General features: G+C 45.1%; 1 protein-coding gene across 1 annotated transcript in view; it reads right to left on the bottom strand.

Annotated features, from left to right (window-relative positions):
* Positions 1-38: 38 nt before the first annotated feature.
* The window catches only part of CMTR1 (cap methyltransferase 1), a 40,864-nt gene continuing 24,214 nt past the window's right edge, over positions 39-16,688 (bottom strand). The window contains exons 18-24 of the mRNA XM_081000131.1: positions 16,502-16,624; positions 14,076-14,167; positions 13,497-13,565; positions 12,580-12,627; positions 11,439-11,551; positions 10,103-10,211; positions 39-2,854 (exon numbers count right to left, since the gene is read on the bottom strand). Of these exons, the coding sequence (XP_080856257.1) occupies positions 2,653-2,854; positions 10,103-10,211; positions 11,439-11,551; positions 12,580-12,627; positions 13,497-13,565; positions 14,076-14,167; positions 16,502-16,624 (756 nt within the window). The 3' untranslated portion in view covers positions 39-2,652. The remainder of the gene's footprint in view (positions 2,855-10,102; positions 10,212-11,438; positions 11,552-12,579; positions 12,628-13,496; positions 13,566-14,075; positions 14,168-16,501; positions 16,625-16,688) is intronic.

The following is a 16,688-nucleotide window of genomic DNA, read 5'->3' as shown; positions in this document are numbered from 1 at the left end:
AGCTCTGGGAAATTCATCTAAGCCAAGAACACAGCACATTTCTGAATTAGAAGGATTGTATTGGCGATGCACAGACAAAAAGGGAAGAGGAACAAACACAAATGGTACACAGCTTCACAGAACACATTGTGTAAACATTCCTTTCAGCAAGACATTTTTGACCACCTTCCCCCTTGGGCTGGTATGAGAACAGGCAACAACAGCAGGTTGCATTATCCAGGCCCAGTCTTTCTAATAGCCCTCCATGATCTGAACTTATCAAGAGTCCATTCCCCAATACTGGAATTAAGCTGTTATAATGTTCATTAGTGTCAGGCATGCAGCCTTTAACAGATCTTGAAATGACTTGGGAAGGCTGGGCTCCCCAGCTAGTGTACTTCGCAATGGAAGAATCTTGACCCCACAAGAGGCCATTAGATCTTTTATTAACACCATTTACTAGCCCTACGATAACAGAAATTAGCTGTAACGCAGGTGAATTAAGTGAGGATAGACATTTCTGAAATCATTCTACCCCAGTATTCATACTTTCCCTACCAATTGCCCTCAAATAATATAGACTAGCATCAGAGGAAGCCAGGTCTTATAATAAAATCTTTCTGAAATATTCTGTGCCAGCAGGCAAGGAGGTTCTGAGCTAGAATACCCACTGTTAATTACATGTCTCATTAGTCTCATCTGCTGTGTCATATTAGGCGCAGGGGAGAAGGCAGCTCAAAACACACCATGCTGTTCTACAAAACAAGTACTTTCAGAAACCAACGCCATGAAGTTCAAATTAGAGGAGTCAGAGGTTATTTATTCACCTTTGTCCCTTCCCACTTGAAACAAAATGGGTCAAGCACTGCCCTACGCTCTGCCCAGAGGATGATCCCGTATCAGGAAGGCAGTTTTGATTTGAAATTTGCCCTTTTCCTGCCACAATTGCCCTGAAAAAGCAGAACCTTGGTTTGGCACCACCCCTTGGCACCAGCTGATGTCCCTCCAGTATATGGAGTGGCCTCCTCCTCATGCCTGATCAACAGAGACTTCAACTGCTGTGCAAAGAGGACAGCTTGCAACTCCCGTTGCCGTATTCCAGTAAAGGAACCTCGAAACAAGTTCCAGTGATGCAAAGTCTTGATCAAGCTAGACAACTGCTTAAGCTACTGCTATAAATAAAGTATGAATGTATGTGAACCTTGTGACTGAAGAACAGCAGGCTTGAAGGCCATGCCTAATAAAAGCACAAAAACGGTCACAAGATTTAGGTTCTGCTTATAAGGAGGTTTATAAAGGGTTGTGTGGAGTGGTGGTGCCTTGCCTAGTACCTCCCCACAGCGGACTTGGGTGTCCCTTGTTAATGTCCTGTTCTGGGTGCTTTGCTATCAGGGCAGAGACTCGGATGATGCCTTCAATTGCAGGAAGCTTCACAGATTTCTTAAGGCACAATCTAGGCCACCCCTTAAGTCGACGCTGTCCCTTTTTGCCAACATGTGCAAATACTTCCATGCCTTCACTGCCTCCATAGTCTTTTGCAGTGTATTAATGACTGGCTCCCATTAGAAAACGCAGCAAAGGTTTTCCTTCCATCTCAAGCAAAGTCGCAACACGGGGAAGCACCACCGTGCCCTCTCAAGCTGGTCTTTTGTTCTCAGCTCACAAGAGCTTAAGTGCCAAAATACAGGCCAGAAAAGCAAAGGTTACTTTTCATTGTCATTGCAGGAAAGGAAAAGAAAGAAGATCCTCTGTGCCTTCATTACAGACGGAATTTTTGATCTAAAAGTAAAAATGATTTCTGGTGCTTATTTTAATAATTAAAAAGGCTAAGGGAAAGTGACCTATTTAGAAGAGGGCTGGCTGTCACCCTATCAAGTCCAGATGGTTCAACCAAACCACATGCTTCTTGGAGGCCACCAATTCTCTAAATTCCAAATCTTCCCAACTCGCTGAACTCAGTGAAAAACACTAGGCATGCCTCAAGGATTTCAAAATGGAACTGCTTGGGGTGACCCATTTGCATTACTGAAAGTGGAGAGTGGGAAAACACAACAAACTTACTTTGCATAGAAGCATGAAATCCAGCTTTCAACATAGTCACAAGTCACTGTCGGCAGTAACTACCCCTGAACCATTACAATCAGTACCTCCCATTTGCCCACTTTTCGCCCCTTGAGCATCCAGAACTCCCTAGGCATGAGCCACAAGCCCAAGGAAGTAAGTGCTGCAAGAGCCAAACTTTCCAGTGAATTCACACCAGGCTCCTAAAGCAGAGAGGCACCATAAAGGACAAATTGAGGCCTTTGAAAACCCGCTCTTCCCTCCAGCTACATTGTCTCCCACTCTTACAAGCACGACCGAGGAGCTGTGCGCATCCTCTTGCTCGCTGTGCCATCTGCTACGTGGAGGCCAGGTGGTCGTCGCACAGGTGGGGAAAGCCCTAGAAAGAGATGGTGGGGATCAATCCGGAAGAATGTCCTCTGCTCCAGGAATCTTACCTCTGTGGTACTTGCAGGATAAACGGCCCGGAGCAGATATTTATGTACAGAGTTAGTTTGCAGTCGGAAGCCATTTCCCATTTGTTTTGCACTGATTCCCCTACCACCCGACCAGGCTTCCTTGACCATAGTTTTCCTCCATGGCTCACTGCAAGCAGCTGGAAGAAACTTGATTCTAATCAGCTGCTGAAGATTCCAACCCAGGCTCATTTCCTGTCCCCCAGGATCGCGTGAGGAGCTGGTCGTAGGGCGAGTGGAGTCTGATGAAGGATAAGACAGCGTCTTTGGATAGCTTCTCCGAATTGTCCCTTTTTTGAGAGTCGTGCACTCTGACACCTTCACCCCACTCCCAGAAGAGGCGACTGAAGTAGCAAATTCTGTGGACAAAGAAGGCAGAAATCAGCACAGGGAGTTGGACCCAGGCAGTTGCAAACAGTTTCATATAATAATAATAATAATAATAATAATAATAATAATAATAATAATTTATTATTTGTACCCCGCCCATCTGGCTGGGTTTCCCCAGCCACTCTGGGCGGCTTCCATAGAAACAAAAAATACAGTAAAATATCACAGATTAAAAGCTTCCCTGAACAGGGCTGCCTTAAGATGCCTTCTAAATGTCAGGTAGTTATTTATCGCTTTGACATCTGATGGGAGGGCGTTCCACAGGGCGGGCGCCACTACCGAGAAGGCCCTCTGCCTGGTTCCCTGTAGCTTTGCTTCTCGCAATGAGGGAACCGCCAGAAGGCCCTCGGCGCTGGACCTCAGCGTCCGGGCAGAACGATGGGGGTGGAGACGCTCCTTCAGGTATACTGGGCCGAGGCCGTTTAGGGCTTTAAAGGTCAACACCAACACTTTGAATTGTGCTCGGAAACGTACTGGGAGCCAATGTAGGTCTTTCAAGACCGGTGTTATGTGGTCTCGGCGGCCGCCCCCAGTCACCAGTCTAGCTGCCGCATTCTGGATTAATTGTAGTTTCCGGGTCACCTTCAAAGGTAGCCCCACGTAGAGCGCATTGCAGTAGTCCAAGCGGGAGATAACTAGAGCATGCACCACTCTGGCGAGACAGTCCACGGGCAGGTAGGGTCTCAGCCTGCGTACCAGGTGGAGTTGGTAGACAGCTGCCCTGGATACAGAATTGACCTGCGCCTCCATGGACAGCTGTGAGTCCAAAATGACTCCCAGGCTGCGCACCTGGTCCTTCAGGGGCACAGTTACCCCATTCAGGACCAGGGAGTCCTCCACACCAGCCCGCCCCCTGTCCCCCAAAAACAATACTTCTGTCTTGTCAGGATTCAACTTCAATCCATTAGCCGCCATCCATCCTCCAACCGCCTCCAGGCACTCACACAGGACCTTCACCGCCTTCACTGGTTCTGATTTGAAAGAGAGGTAGAGCTGGGTATCATCTGCATATTGATGGACACCCAGTCCAAATCCCCTGATGATCTCTCCCAGCGGCTTCATATAGATGTTAAAAAGCATGGGGGAGAGGACGGAACCCTGAGGCACCCCACAAGTGAGGGCCCAGGGGTCTGAACACTCATCCCCCACCACCACTTTCTGAACACTGCCCAGGAGGAAGGAGCGAAACCACTGTATAACAGTGCCCCCAGCTCCCAGCCCCTCTAGACGGTCCAGAAGGATGTTATGGTCGATTGTATCAAAGGCCACTGAGAGATCCAGCAGAACCAGGAAACAACTCTCACCTTTGTCCCTAGCTCGCCGGAGATCATCAACCAGCGCGACCAAGGCAGTTTCAGTCCCATGGTGAGGCCTGAATCCCGATTGGAAGGGATCCAAATGGTCCGCATCCTCCAGGCGTGCCTGGAGTTGTTCAGCAACCACGCGCTCAATCACCTTGCCCAAGAATGGAAGATTTGAGACTGGGCGATAGTTGGCCATACTGGCCGGGTCTAAAGATGGTTTTTTAAGAAGCGGTTTAATGACCGCCTCTTTCAGCGGATCTGGGAATGTTCCCTCACAGAGGGAAGCATTCACCACCCCGCAGAGCCCATCGCCCAGCCCTTCCTGGCTTGCTTTTATTAGCCAGGATGGGCAAGGATCAAGGAGACAGGTGGTTGCTTTCACGCGTCCAAGCAGCCTGTCCACATCCTCGGGGGTAACGGATTGAAATTGATTCCATGCAACTTGACCAGACAGAGCTCCAGCACTCTCCCGCCCTGGCCCTGCTCCCACGGTGGTGTCTAGCTCCTTCCGAATATGAGTGATTTTATCTGCAAAAAACTTTGCAAAATCGTTGCAGGAGATCTTGGGGTCTTTACAATGCCCCGGTGGTAAAGGTGGTTCCGTTAAATTGCGAACCACCTGAAAGAGTCTCCTGCTACTATTTTCTGCAGATGCAATAGAGGCGGTGAAGAAAGTCTTCTTCGCCGTCGCTATCGCCACTTGGTAGGCTCGACGTTGAGCTCTAACCTGTGTCCGGTCAGATTCGGAGTGAGTTTTCTGCCACCGACGCTCTAGCCGTCTCAGCGATTGTTTCATCGCCCTCAGCTCCGAAGAAAACCACGGGGCTGTCCGGGCTCCATGCAATCGGAGAGGGCGCTTCGGAGCCAGACAGTCGATAGTCCTGGTTAACTCCGCATTCCAGCGGGCCACCAGGGAATCAGCTGAAAGGCCATCAACATGGGCTAAAGCATCCCCTACCACTCTCTGGAAACCATTTGGATCCATTAAGTGGCGGGGGCAGACCATCCGAATTGGTCCCACCTCCCTGCAGAGGGGAAGAGTCGCAGAGAAGTCCAGTTGCACCAGTTCTATCTCTAGTTAAAAGAGCCCTGGATTCCAGGCAAGGACCTCTGTTTGTATCACTGGAATAGCAGCAAGCTGAGACACAGAATTGCCAGGTGAACTGATCTGGACTTAGAATAAGGCAGTGCTTTCAATTAACTTTCATAAGGCACAAAAAGGTTCCTTTTAAAGGAATGTAGCAGAGTGCATTAAAAAGAAAACCAGAAGGATCTCCAAGAAACCCAGATTATGTACTGAATAATCTCCAGGGATTTTTCAGACTGACTGCATAGCAAGCTCAAATGCTGTGCACAGCTTTATACAAATTGGCACATAACTTCCAGTTGTTACACTCTTTTGCAAAATTTCCTATATTTGGGTCTCCAAGCATGATTCATTTGTGCCTTTGCTACAACTGAGGGTTAAGTATGGGTGAAGAAAAAGGAAGAAAGCAGCAAAATAACTGTTCATCTGAACTGTAGCTCTTTCCTCCCTCCCTATGTTTGTGCGTTTCTGTGTCTGACCATACATAAGGTAAGCACAGTGTAGAAGAGTTTGCTTCACCTTCAATGGCAAGAACTATTCTGAGGAACTGGTGGTGAAGTCCCATCTCTTGAGCCTGCATGGCCAGAGGGTCCAGTGCCAAAGAAGGGATGGGTAGGGTGTTTGTTTGGGTTTTTTTTTTTAATGTGGGGGGCACAACAGAATGATGTAGCCCCAGGTGTGGTCAGTACCTTCCTTCACTTCTGGAAGTCCTATTAGAAGCCTGATCTTCAGCCAATCTTGGCCATTTGTGCAATGGGGCTTCCCTCCCCTCCCGCTACATGCCCCCTAAATTGGCTCAAGGGGAGCGTCAGGAGGAAACCCCCCCCCCCAAACAGCACAAAGGGGGAGCAGAGAGCGGGTCTTTCTACCCAGAAAACTGGAATACTTGCACAGACAAAATGATGGGAGGAGCACAACACTGAATTCCACCTTCAAACACCCCACAAAGTCTAACCTTCAGCTTCCACGGAATAGATACGGCTGATAAGATACTTCAGGTGTAAAAGGGCCACATATACGTGTTTTGTCTGTGCTGATGATGTTCGCATTACAGCAGAATCAGCACAAGAGAGAGGAGGGATCCCAACAGGACAATGACAATAATCCACCAACAGCATACAAATCAATATGGCTAACCTGATCCAAAACACCCACCCACCTCACTCACACACGAAAACAAAGATCACCACAGCCAATCACAAGCAAACAATCACACCCTAGGCCAACCCCAACCTCTCTCACCACCAAAGGAACACAAGTGAACAACACAAGCAACGCTGACACCAAACTCTACATACATTAAACATAATAGAAACACCGCCACCCGACCCCACCCCTATCCATCTTCCCTCTCTCCACCCCCCCTTTCTTTTTTCTTTTTCTTTTTTTCCTTCTCCCCCTAATGCCTCAACAAATGAAATGGATTTGTAAAAATGTTACATGGAAAGAAAAAAATATGAGGCACTACACTTCTGTAAAACAAGAAAATCCTTAATAAAATATTAAAAAAAAAAAAAAAAAGAGAGAGGAGGGATATTTTGCCAGCTCTCAAGTGGGAATACGAATCTCAAGCTGAACATGCAGCCTCCAAGTATCAAAAGCCTGTGGCCGTTGGTCATGTGGCCAAAAAAAACCCCTGTTTGCTCCCTCTACTCTGATGCCTTAAGAGAAAGCCTAATCGATAATTTCTGCAGGACCCACCAATTAAAGGACTTGCAGACTGCAGACACAGACACCACAGCCAGGTGTACAAAAGGTTGTTTTAACAGAAACAGCCTTATTTTTGCCTCAAGTCAAAGCACTGACTAGAAGGGGGAAATCAATGCCTTTGGTGTCTGAAAGCGGGGGAACCCAACACACACAGAGCCCAAAAAAAATTTAGACTTCTGAGGGAGTGAGGAAAATGAAGTACCCTTAGCAGAATCTATAAAAGAACTTACAGGAGACTTCTGAAGAGTCCAGCAACCAGAATGGAAACCGCAGGAGCTGCAGCAACTCTGACTGCTCAGCAAAACTTGACATTTTAGATAAATAAGTTTTGTACATTCTGATCTTTTTAAAAAATCCTCTTGGAGCAGCCTCATTGATCAGGTCTCTATTCCTGCCTGAGCTCAGGTTCTCCTTGTTTAACAGTGTTGTCATACTGGAGAAAAAGCAAGTAGCTAATTGCCGGAGACAAAGTGGCCTTCGAGTCCAACAATTACTGGCATTTAATATTCACAGCCTATTTAGTTGCACTGTTCTGATATTAGCATTGTGACAAGAAAATATATCAGTGCCTAATTACAACCGTATTAGAGTTCACAAATGATAATGCAAAACATCCATTATCAAAGTCACACGTAAGCCTCTTCCTTCCCACTGTTTTCAGAGCCAAAGTTATGCTTTCTGCAGAAAATATGCAACATGAGGAAGGGAAAGGAAAGAATTCCTGAGTTTCTGAAAGAAAGTGAGATGCTGCTTACTGCCTGCTTAGCATTTGACAAAAAGAAGTTCAAAGGGCTCCCACAGTTTCTCTAAAACTATTCAGTGCAAGAGAGGTGGAAAACTAGAAGCAACTCAGCAGGAGTTCCCAGGGGTTAGACACTCTCAGGCCCGAGAACTAGGCTGGCTTTTTCTTAGGTAAACAGAACTCCTGAGAATGAGCCTCTCATTGTCTACATAGGTAAAATGACCCCTGACCATTAGGTCCAGTCGTGGCCGACTCTGGGGTTGCGGCGCTCATCTCGCTTTACTGGCCGAGGGAGCTGGCGTACAGCTTCAAGGTCATGTGGCCAGCATGACTAAGCTGCTTCTGGCGAACCAGAGCAGCGCACGGAAATGCTGTTTACCTTCCCGCAGGAGGAAGACACCTATTTCTCTACTTGCACTTTGACGTGCTTTCGAACTGCTAGGTTGGCAGGAGCAGGGACCGAGCAACAGGAGCTCACCCCATCACGGGGATTCGAACTGCCGACCTTCTGATCGGCAAGCCCTAGGCTCTGTGGTTTAACCCACAGCGCAACCCGCATCCCTCCATTGTCTACATGTTTAAAAAGCTGTAAGCACTTCTGCTAACCCTGTTTGGATAAGTAACAATTCTTCTGTGTTTTATGTAGTACACATCATAGATTCAGCTTTACAACTAAGGACTTCTAATCCTGTGGGCAGGAATATAGCCTCCTTTATAAATGGGGGGGGGGTGCAGTTTATGGAGGGCTGAAATAGCAGGCTTACATCAACGAGATGGGACACTAAGGGGGCAGGCGGGGCACCGAAGGAGACTGCTATACTAAGATGAGTAAAGGTGAAAACTTATTCCAGAAAACGAGAAAAGAAATAAGCTTTTAGAAGTGTGTGTGTGTGTGTGTGTGTGTGTGTGTGTGTGTGTGTTTGGGGTGGGGGAAAGAATCACAAAGATACAGAGCAGCAAAAGGGTAGGCAGAAGGAATAGAGATGGACAGACATTTTGGCCCTCTGGTGAGCATTCTTGTGCAAGCTGAGTTCACAGGAGAAAGGACTGGGGGGGGGGGAGGGTGCTAATTTCTGTCCTTTCCTGCTATGCCTCTGCAGAGACACCTTGTTTGTTTGTTTGTTTGTTTGTTTGTATACTGCCCTATGCCCACAGGTCTCATCCTTCTTGCCCATCCTGCAGAAACTCAGCTGCAAAGCAGATACTCTTCTTTTCCAAGTTCTCTGCATGTGCCGCAGGAAATGGGAAAGGTTTGGGGTTCACTAGCAACTGCATATAATGGCTTAGATAGAAAGCCATCCAAACACCTGAAGCCTTGGTAAAAGTAATAAGGAGAGCCTTAAAGACAGAGGAAAGCAGTATGAAAGAGCTAGAGATTAAAGAACTTCAAAGTAAGAGGGGTCTACATTTAATACAAAAAACACCCACAAAACAAAACAAAAGCAAACAGAACAGAACAGAACAGAAGAAAGGGGAAGCATGGCTGAAGCAAGCAGCAGAATTTGTAACCATCTAATGGCTGAAGGTGGAAGACAAGAATGCCAATGAGAAGAAGACAGCTACAGCAGATTCAAGGATTCTGGAGTAAGCAAGGGTTATTTCATTCTTGCTCCTGTCTGACTGCTGTGAGGTCCCAGAATTCAGAACCTGACAGGGCATAGAACAGAAGCGTAGGTGAACCATACATCTCTGCTTTTGGTGACAGATACTCAAGGAGTAGGTTCTGAATTAAGTGCAGGCATGTATGGTTCACCACTTCCTCAAAAGCCTTAGTGCAGTCCTGCCTTTTCTTAAGTCTCCTAGTCTCCTGATATACAGGAAGACTTAAGTCTCTTAAGTCTTCCTGTATCTCAAAGCCTTTAAAGTGAGAATGTTTCCATATTATAAAGTTTAAGCTGTAGTTCTATAAAGGGGCCCAAGAGCAAACCAAGAAATCTTAGCATCCTTTCAAAGATCCCCAGAGTTGTCTGGGGGAAACTATGATACATCAAGCAGTTTCAGGCCACTGTAATTCTGTGGTATTTAGAAGATCAAAAGCTTTCAGGGAGACCTATTCCTGACACAGACTCCAGACCTAGCCAAGTATACCAACTGTGGCATGCAGTCTAATACATGCTGGGTTACCTTGCCACCTCCCAAAGCCAACTATTAAAGAGTACAATGACTTGTAAATCATGGTCCAGAACCCTCCCAAAGTTTCCTTAGATAATAGAGCAAAGCTTGCGGTGGTAACTTCTGTGGACATTTACAGGTCAACACTACACAGTTTAATGATGCTGGAGAGAGATCTATGCACTACAAAAGCAACATGTGCTGGTATGATCCCCCTCGCTGCTTCTAGATAAACTGGCAGTATTTTCTGGATGATACTCACTGAAATGGTGCAACAGATTCTTGAGGCAGTTCATATGTTGATTTATGTGTTGTCTTGTTGTAGAAAAATTTCCTATTAGAATTTTTGCTAACTGCCATGGTCCACGGATCTGTGGGGGGGAAAACGAGATCAGATTAAAAAGAGAAGAATAACTGGACTACTGTAGAGTATTGCATGTGAGGCTGTCCTTAAGAGATGGTTCAGAAGCTGCAAGTGGTGCAGAATGCAGTGGCCAGAGTGCTGGTGGGCTCTGCTGGCTAAGCACATAGCACACCAATTCTTAAAAGACCTGCACTGGTTGCCATTGTGCTTCCAAAGCAAGGTCAAGGTGATCATGTTGACAAACAAAGCCCCAAATGACTTGGGCCCGAATATCTAAATCAGGCATAGGCAAACTCGGCCCTCCAGATATTTTGGGACTACAACTCCCATCATCCCTAGCTAAGAGGATCAGTGGTCAGGGATGATGGGAGTTGTAGTCCCAAAACATCTGGAGGGCCGAATTTGCCTATCCCTGATCTAAATGAAATGCCTCCACCCATATAGCACTGCCCAGGTCTGCAGAGGAGTTTTTGCTAGCAGTTCTACTACCTTTGCGAAGTCTATGGGGCAGCAGTGTCTGAGAGGGTCTTAAAAGACCCTTACGAGAAGAAAAAACTTGCCAATAAACTTTTTTTTTGTACACCAAGGCACCTCATTTCTAAGGCACATCTTGGGATTCCCCCAAGAATGCTTATGCCTTCCACTTGGTTTTCAGTGACCCTGGCTTAGCTACAATCCTGCTGGTACTCATTAGCTGAATACACTGTAGGAATGATGGGGCAGGAAAGGCAGCCTCATGCGCCAGGTAATGGACAGAGGACAAGGGAACAGGTAGTTGCCCTGTCCTTGAGTTCTCATCCAGTTACTGGGTACCCTACTCATTTCAATCCTGAGTGGTGGCAGGAAAAGCAATGTATTGGAAGAGAAGCTGCTTCTGTAGTATTTAGCATGGATGGCTCTTAAGGAAGAAAAGCACAGGGGGTACATATGAAAGGAGAAAACTACTTCAGCAATCTTCTGCAAGCATTTTGCACTGCTTTTTCTGCAAAAAAATAATACCTCAAGATCTTCCCCAGCTTCCAACGTTCCCCTGCACAATGCTACACTCTGCTAGGAGAATCAGGATCCAAGACAGAATGGGAGAGGCAACTAACAAAATAGAGGAATGTACTCTCTCAGTTTTTTAAAAGCAAAAAATGGTCCATGTAATTGTTTTGACCAAAGCAGAGATGCATATTTCAGAGCTTGACTTTGGCCATCATAGCAAGGAGTTCCTGAACAGAGAAGGACATACCACTGACAGTCCGAACGATGTACAATCCTGTGGGAACAAAGTGTCTGTCGTCACGGCCAGTGTAGGACAGCCGTGGGGTTCCGCCTGAGCTCTTGATGATCTTCATCTCTAACCTACGCCACCAAACAACCAGGAGACAGGGTGTTCATACCCAAAGTAACAAAAAATGCACAAAGCACAGGTCTCAGCAATGTGGCAAAAGGCTGGACGCTGGGACTTGGTCCAGGAGGTGCAGTTCAAATCCCTAGCCAAGCATAAACTCCACTGTGGTCAAGTTACCAACACAAATTCTTCTCTCTGTTAAAAGTATAATTGTGACATAATTTAGAGGGGTGTTGTGAGGATGAACAAGACTAAGAAGAAGGTTGTCGGCCAACAAAAAAATTGTGGTTGCCAGGATCATGCCCCGCCCCCAAGGGGAGCTGGTTTGCTGGTGATCTCATGCTGAGCCTCCAAATCAAAGATGCATCTGGGACATCTCCTTGCTGAGTGCTCTGAACACCCAACATTCTAAACAACTCCCAGGCGTCCTCCAAACTTTGGGGATGCAAAGGGAAAAGGGCAGTTCTCCCCCCTGCAGCTCCACAGTTGGGTGGAAGCCTGGGGTTCCTCACACTCGCCAGAGGCCTGCTGAACACTTTTCATGATGAACAAAATTGTGGAACCTGTTAAAAGGGTACCAAGGGACTCTGAATATTAGAGAGAGAGAGAAATGGTTTAGAAGGTTCATCTGAGAGCTTTGTAAAGTACTAAGGCAAAGAATCTACGGATAGATTCGGGGCTTAAAATCTGGTCGTTTTAGCACCATCTATGGATTCCATTGTGCAATATATGAATGTGCTGATCTTTAAAAGCAGCCGGTATTTCTCCCACCAGCCAGCCACACAAGCAAGCCTCTTCTATGTCACAAGAGAGAAATGGGATGGATCTCTGCAGGGCTGGAAAACACAGTGTTGGAGGCTTGGCCATAAAAAACCTAACTAACTTCCTTCCGCTAGCCAATAAACATAGGTTCCTTTTGGATAGGCTGATAGATCCTACCAGTAATGCAGAATTAACAATATTCTCTTTAAAAAACAACTGAGAAAGTCCAAATAATAACAAAATAAAGGCTGCAAAGCCAGGATTTCTGAGGACTTACCTTAGAAAAATCTTTTCCATATCCTCTAGCCTGTATACCTCCTTCACTCTGTGGAGAAAAGTCCATGAGTGGAATAATATGTTGGCCACAACATCTAACTGTAGGTTGAGTTCCTACAAGCTCTTCAAAACTGCTGATGACTCTGCTTTTAAAAAAACTTACTCCCCAGGTGCTATCATCAAGACTCCTAAAAATCTTAGACTTTCTATAAAAGGAAGTTTCTAGCCCTCATGATCGAGAAGTAGAATACTGTAATAAAGAAAAAAAACTTATCAAAGATCATGACTTCTAATCACAGAACTCTACTGATCTGAGCACTTCATGTCAGCAGTACCACCAGCCTTCTTGCTGAATTTAGATGGCTGGACAACTCGCTTGAGAAATAGGAGGTGTAACCCTGCTATTTTGTTTCAGCATCAGAAAAACACAGAATGAAATATTACACAGGTCCTATACAACAAACTTGATTTTGAAAGGGTGCTGTTGACTGGCAAGCTTTATGCAGGTTAAATTCGTTATCCAAAACAAAATTATTAAAACTGAAGAGGCACAACCACGCTTTAGTAAAGTGTATGTTTCCAAGATGATCCATGGTGCTGCTCTCTCTTGTGCCCTGATTTCTTTGCCCTCCCCTCCTGTCTTCATATAAGTTACAAACTAGACCCAGAAAGAGAACCACATCGTTTGGGCTCCGATTCTTCTGTCAAGGAGCTAAACCAGTTTATTTCAAGGATAAGCTCTTCACATATCAAATTGATCTGAAATGGTCTTTCATAGGAAAGCATCCTCCCACAATCACTCTTGCTGGCTTCCTAACGTACAACTTAATGTGAAAATCCATCATGGCACAAACCACCTACAAAGTATTTTTAATTACAGCCCCAGAAGCCAGCAAGAATCCAAAAGGCCGCACTCACCGGATGGGGTTCATATCTGGCCGGCTAGGTTTAGAGACGGCTTTTACAAATTTCTCTGCTAGCTGAATTCTGCAACCAAAAAATAAGGATTTCTTTAGTTTAGCTTTCCTCAGAAATGGATTAAAGTCTTATACAATGGGGAGGCTACTCAAGGTAGTAGCATAACCAATCTAAAGATTGACTGATTTAATAGTTTGGCCCATTAAGAACCAGATGCCTACGGGAAGCCCCAAAATAGGACAAACTATGAGTAAAACGTGGCTAGGAAGGCATCTGAGGGCTGTTGGCTTTTTCTCATGAAAAAGGATCGCTTCTGTACTAGTATATTCCCAAATGCTAAGATTTGCTTGCTTGCTGCTAATGGAGTAGTCTTCTCTGCCACAGGGTTGCATTGGCTAACTAAGTGGAGATCAAGAAAAGGCATACTGCATTCAGAAGTTTGCTCTTTCAAAATTTCTCAAGTGTCTATTTGGGGTTATTCTGTTGAACAGCCGAGACTCTAGGTTAAGAACCCACCTCTCACACACACCCTGCACCCATCAAACTATATACACAAGTAATTTCCCGAACTCTGCTTACCGCTGATTGAAATGTTGTTCTCGGACATCACTACCATTTATCACCAGGGCATCCAGGATGTGGATGGCATTAATTTTTCGCTGTGCTTTTCCCTAGGGAGAGGAAAATCGGCACCTCACAAAGTGCTGCTGTATTCTGAGTGTGTTGCAAAGAATGCCATCTGTATGTGCAACAGCTTCCCACCTCACTGACTGCTTCAGAAGTTATACTAAAAAAAAATGCCTCTTTGGCTGCATGTCACGATAAGCTTGAAATAAACTATAGTCCACAGGAAACCAGGGCACACGGCTCCGCCATGTTGGCTTTGCTCCACCCTGAGCCAGGAAACAAACCACAAGCACTTTTGGTTTGCTTCTCCCAAACAAACTATGAGCAGTAAGCCAAGGTGGCTTCCACTTATGGTTTGCTTCAAGTTTATTTCAAACTATGGCTTATCATGACATGTGCATTGGGCTGTTACCAGGTTCTCCCACCCCAAATATACAGTTCCATAAAGGATACCGCACATGCTTAAGTCTATACTGTTAAAATTCACTTCTAAGATGTTTTAAAATTGTTCCCAAATACTGGGTAAGACACCACTAAGTTGTGACTTTGTGGGGAAGTAACTGGAGAGCAAACCAGGGCAATGGATTGTGGGACTGTCGCTTCTGGATCTTGAACTCATAGCTCACCCGTTGACAGATAAAACCCATTGGCATGCTGCCTTAGGGGGTGGGGAAAGTCAGGAATCTATGGATCAAATCAACCTTCCAAAAGAATGAAGTAACTGCTTAGCTGGTGGAGATCAGGGGTGTTTCTAGGCCAGCACTCCCAACAGTGGCTAGCCAGGTAACCTTGCAAAGCTCACAAGCAGGGAGTAATGGGAGAAAACACCCTTACATTTGTTCTCCGCGTTAAGTAAGCATGCACATATTGTGGCAGAACATGGAAATTCCTTTCTTAACTGTCACGGAAAGCTCTATCTCCCATTTAACTCATTTAATCCTTTTAAAAAGCCATCTCTACAAGTTGCCAGCGCCACATCCTGCAGTAGGAAATCCTTTAATTTAAGCACTGTGTGAAGAAATAGTACCCTTTGGCTGTCCCAATCCTATTGCTAAATCAATTCCACAGCATGAATCTGGATTTGAGTGTTTCAGAGATGGCAATTTCTCTCTAAACAGTTCATTATTTTACAAAGTCTCTTACGTTCTCCCGCCCTAAAAGTCTGAAAACTGTTGAACACACATAAAACCCAACAAAGCTGGCAACAGCCAACCACCACCCAAAATGTTCCTTCAACTAAGCCTGACTGGATCTGAACAAATGGACTGTGTCAGAAGCTATGGAAAGATCACACAAGAGCACAGCAAGCATATTGCAATAGCTTACAAAGAGAAGGTAGCTTTGTGCCAAAGGGAATATGTGGCTGAGCAAGGTAAATCTCCCTTTCTGTGTCTCACTAGGTGAACCCTGAACTGTGAATTAGGCTTTAAGCAGATTAAAATTCCATTATTTTAGGTTTTCCGAAACAGTGTCAAAGAGTGCATAATGGAATTGAAAACACTAGCATTTTTATGAGGATAAATTGTAACAAGCTTGATGGAAGTGGGAAATTTGGTCCCACGGTAGTTGTAACCCACAGTGCTTTGTTCTCTTTTATGATTTTGATATTGTTCAGATTCTACTGTTGATCGTATTCACTGAAGTTCATTTTGCACTTCATACTGTTTCTAACACATCTTTTTTTTAAGTATAAAAAGTCAGAATTTCAGCACATTGTTTTTATTCTTGAACTGTTTTATCCTGTTCTTATTAGATGAAACTGATTTTACTAATTTGGACAATTTTTATCATTTTGTGTATGATTTATTGCTTTATCACTTGTTTGCCACCTTGGGGTTCCTCTGGGAGAAAGGGCAGGAGAGATTGATTGATTGATTGATTGATAGGAAAAATTGTGTCAATGCCTTGATTTACCCGGACTGAATTTTTAACTTATTTTATAAGGATTGGTGTTCCAATTACTGGTAGTTAAATTTTGTTTGCTGCTTGTGCACTAGTCTCAGGAATGCTTACATTTTTTCATTCGCAAATATCCTCTGCAGAAAATCATTTATCCCTTGAATAAATTATCTTCTCTAAACTTTGTGATTAGTGACTAAAAATAATAACAATCCCACAGCAATATTTGTTCTCCAAGCTTGGTAAATTGGTAAGAAAATGATAGATCCACTTCTGGAGAGGAGAGCTTTGGCTGGAGTATATGCATGTGTGCAAGTGATCCTACCTTAGAAGAGCAAGCCACAAAAGGACCTTAAATGCCACTATCCTTACCAAAAGCCCTAGTGATGAGTCTGTCAGGCCTTTCCCCCTTGTAATATGAGTTTTAAATTGCTAGTAGAAGAAAATTAGCCCCTTCAGAAGAAAAATCAGCCTCTTACCTCTCCTTTCAGCTCATGAACTATCTCCACAGACAGAAGAGTGTCCCGTGGTAATTCTGTTTTCAAGTCCAGTTTGGTCCAGCGATCTGATGTGCGACCAGCCCAAGTGTATATCTGAGACTTCTGCATGTAAACAAACAGGAAGGCAGTAAGATTAGGGACCAAAGGAGTTCACAGAGGAGGCCAC

The sequence above is a fragment of the Podarcis pityusensis genome, assembly GCF_964106645.2.
Source record: "Podarcis pityusensis genome assembly, chromosome: 3".
Taxonomy (NCBI): domain Eukaryota; kingdom Metazoa; phylum Chordata; class Lepidosauria; order Squamata; family Lacertidae; genus Podarcis; species Podarcis pityusensis.
This window is presented reverse-complemented; position numbering and strand designations above follow the sequence as displayed.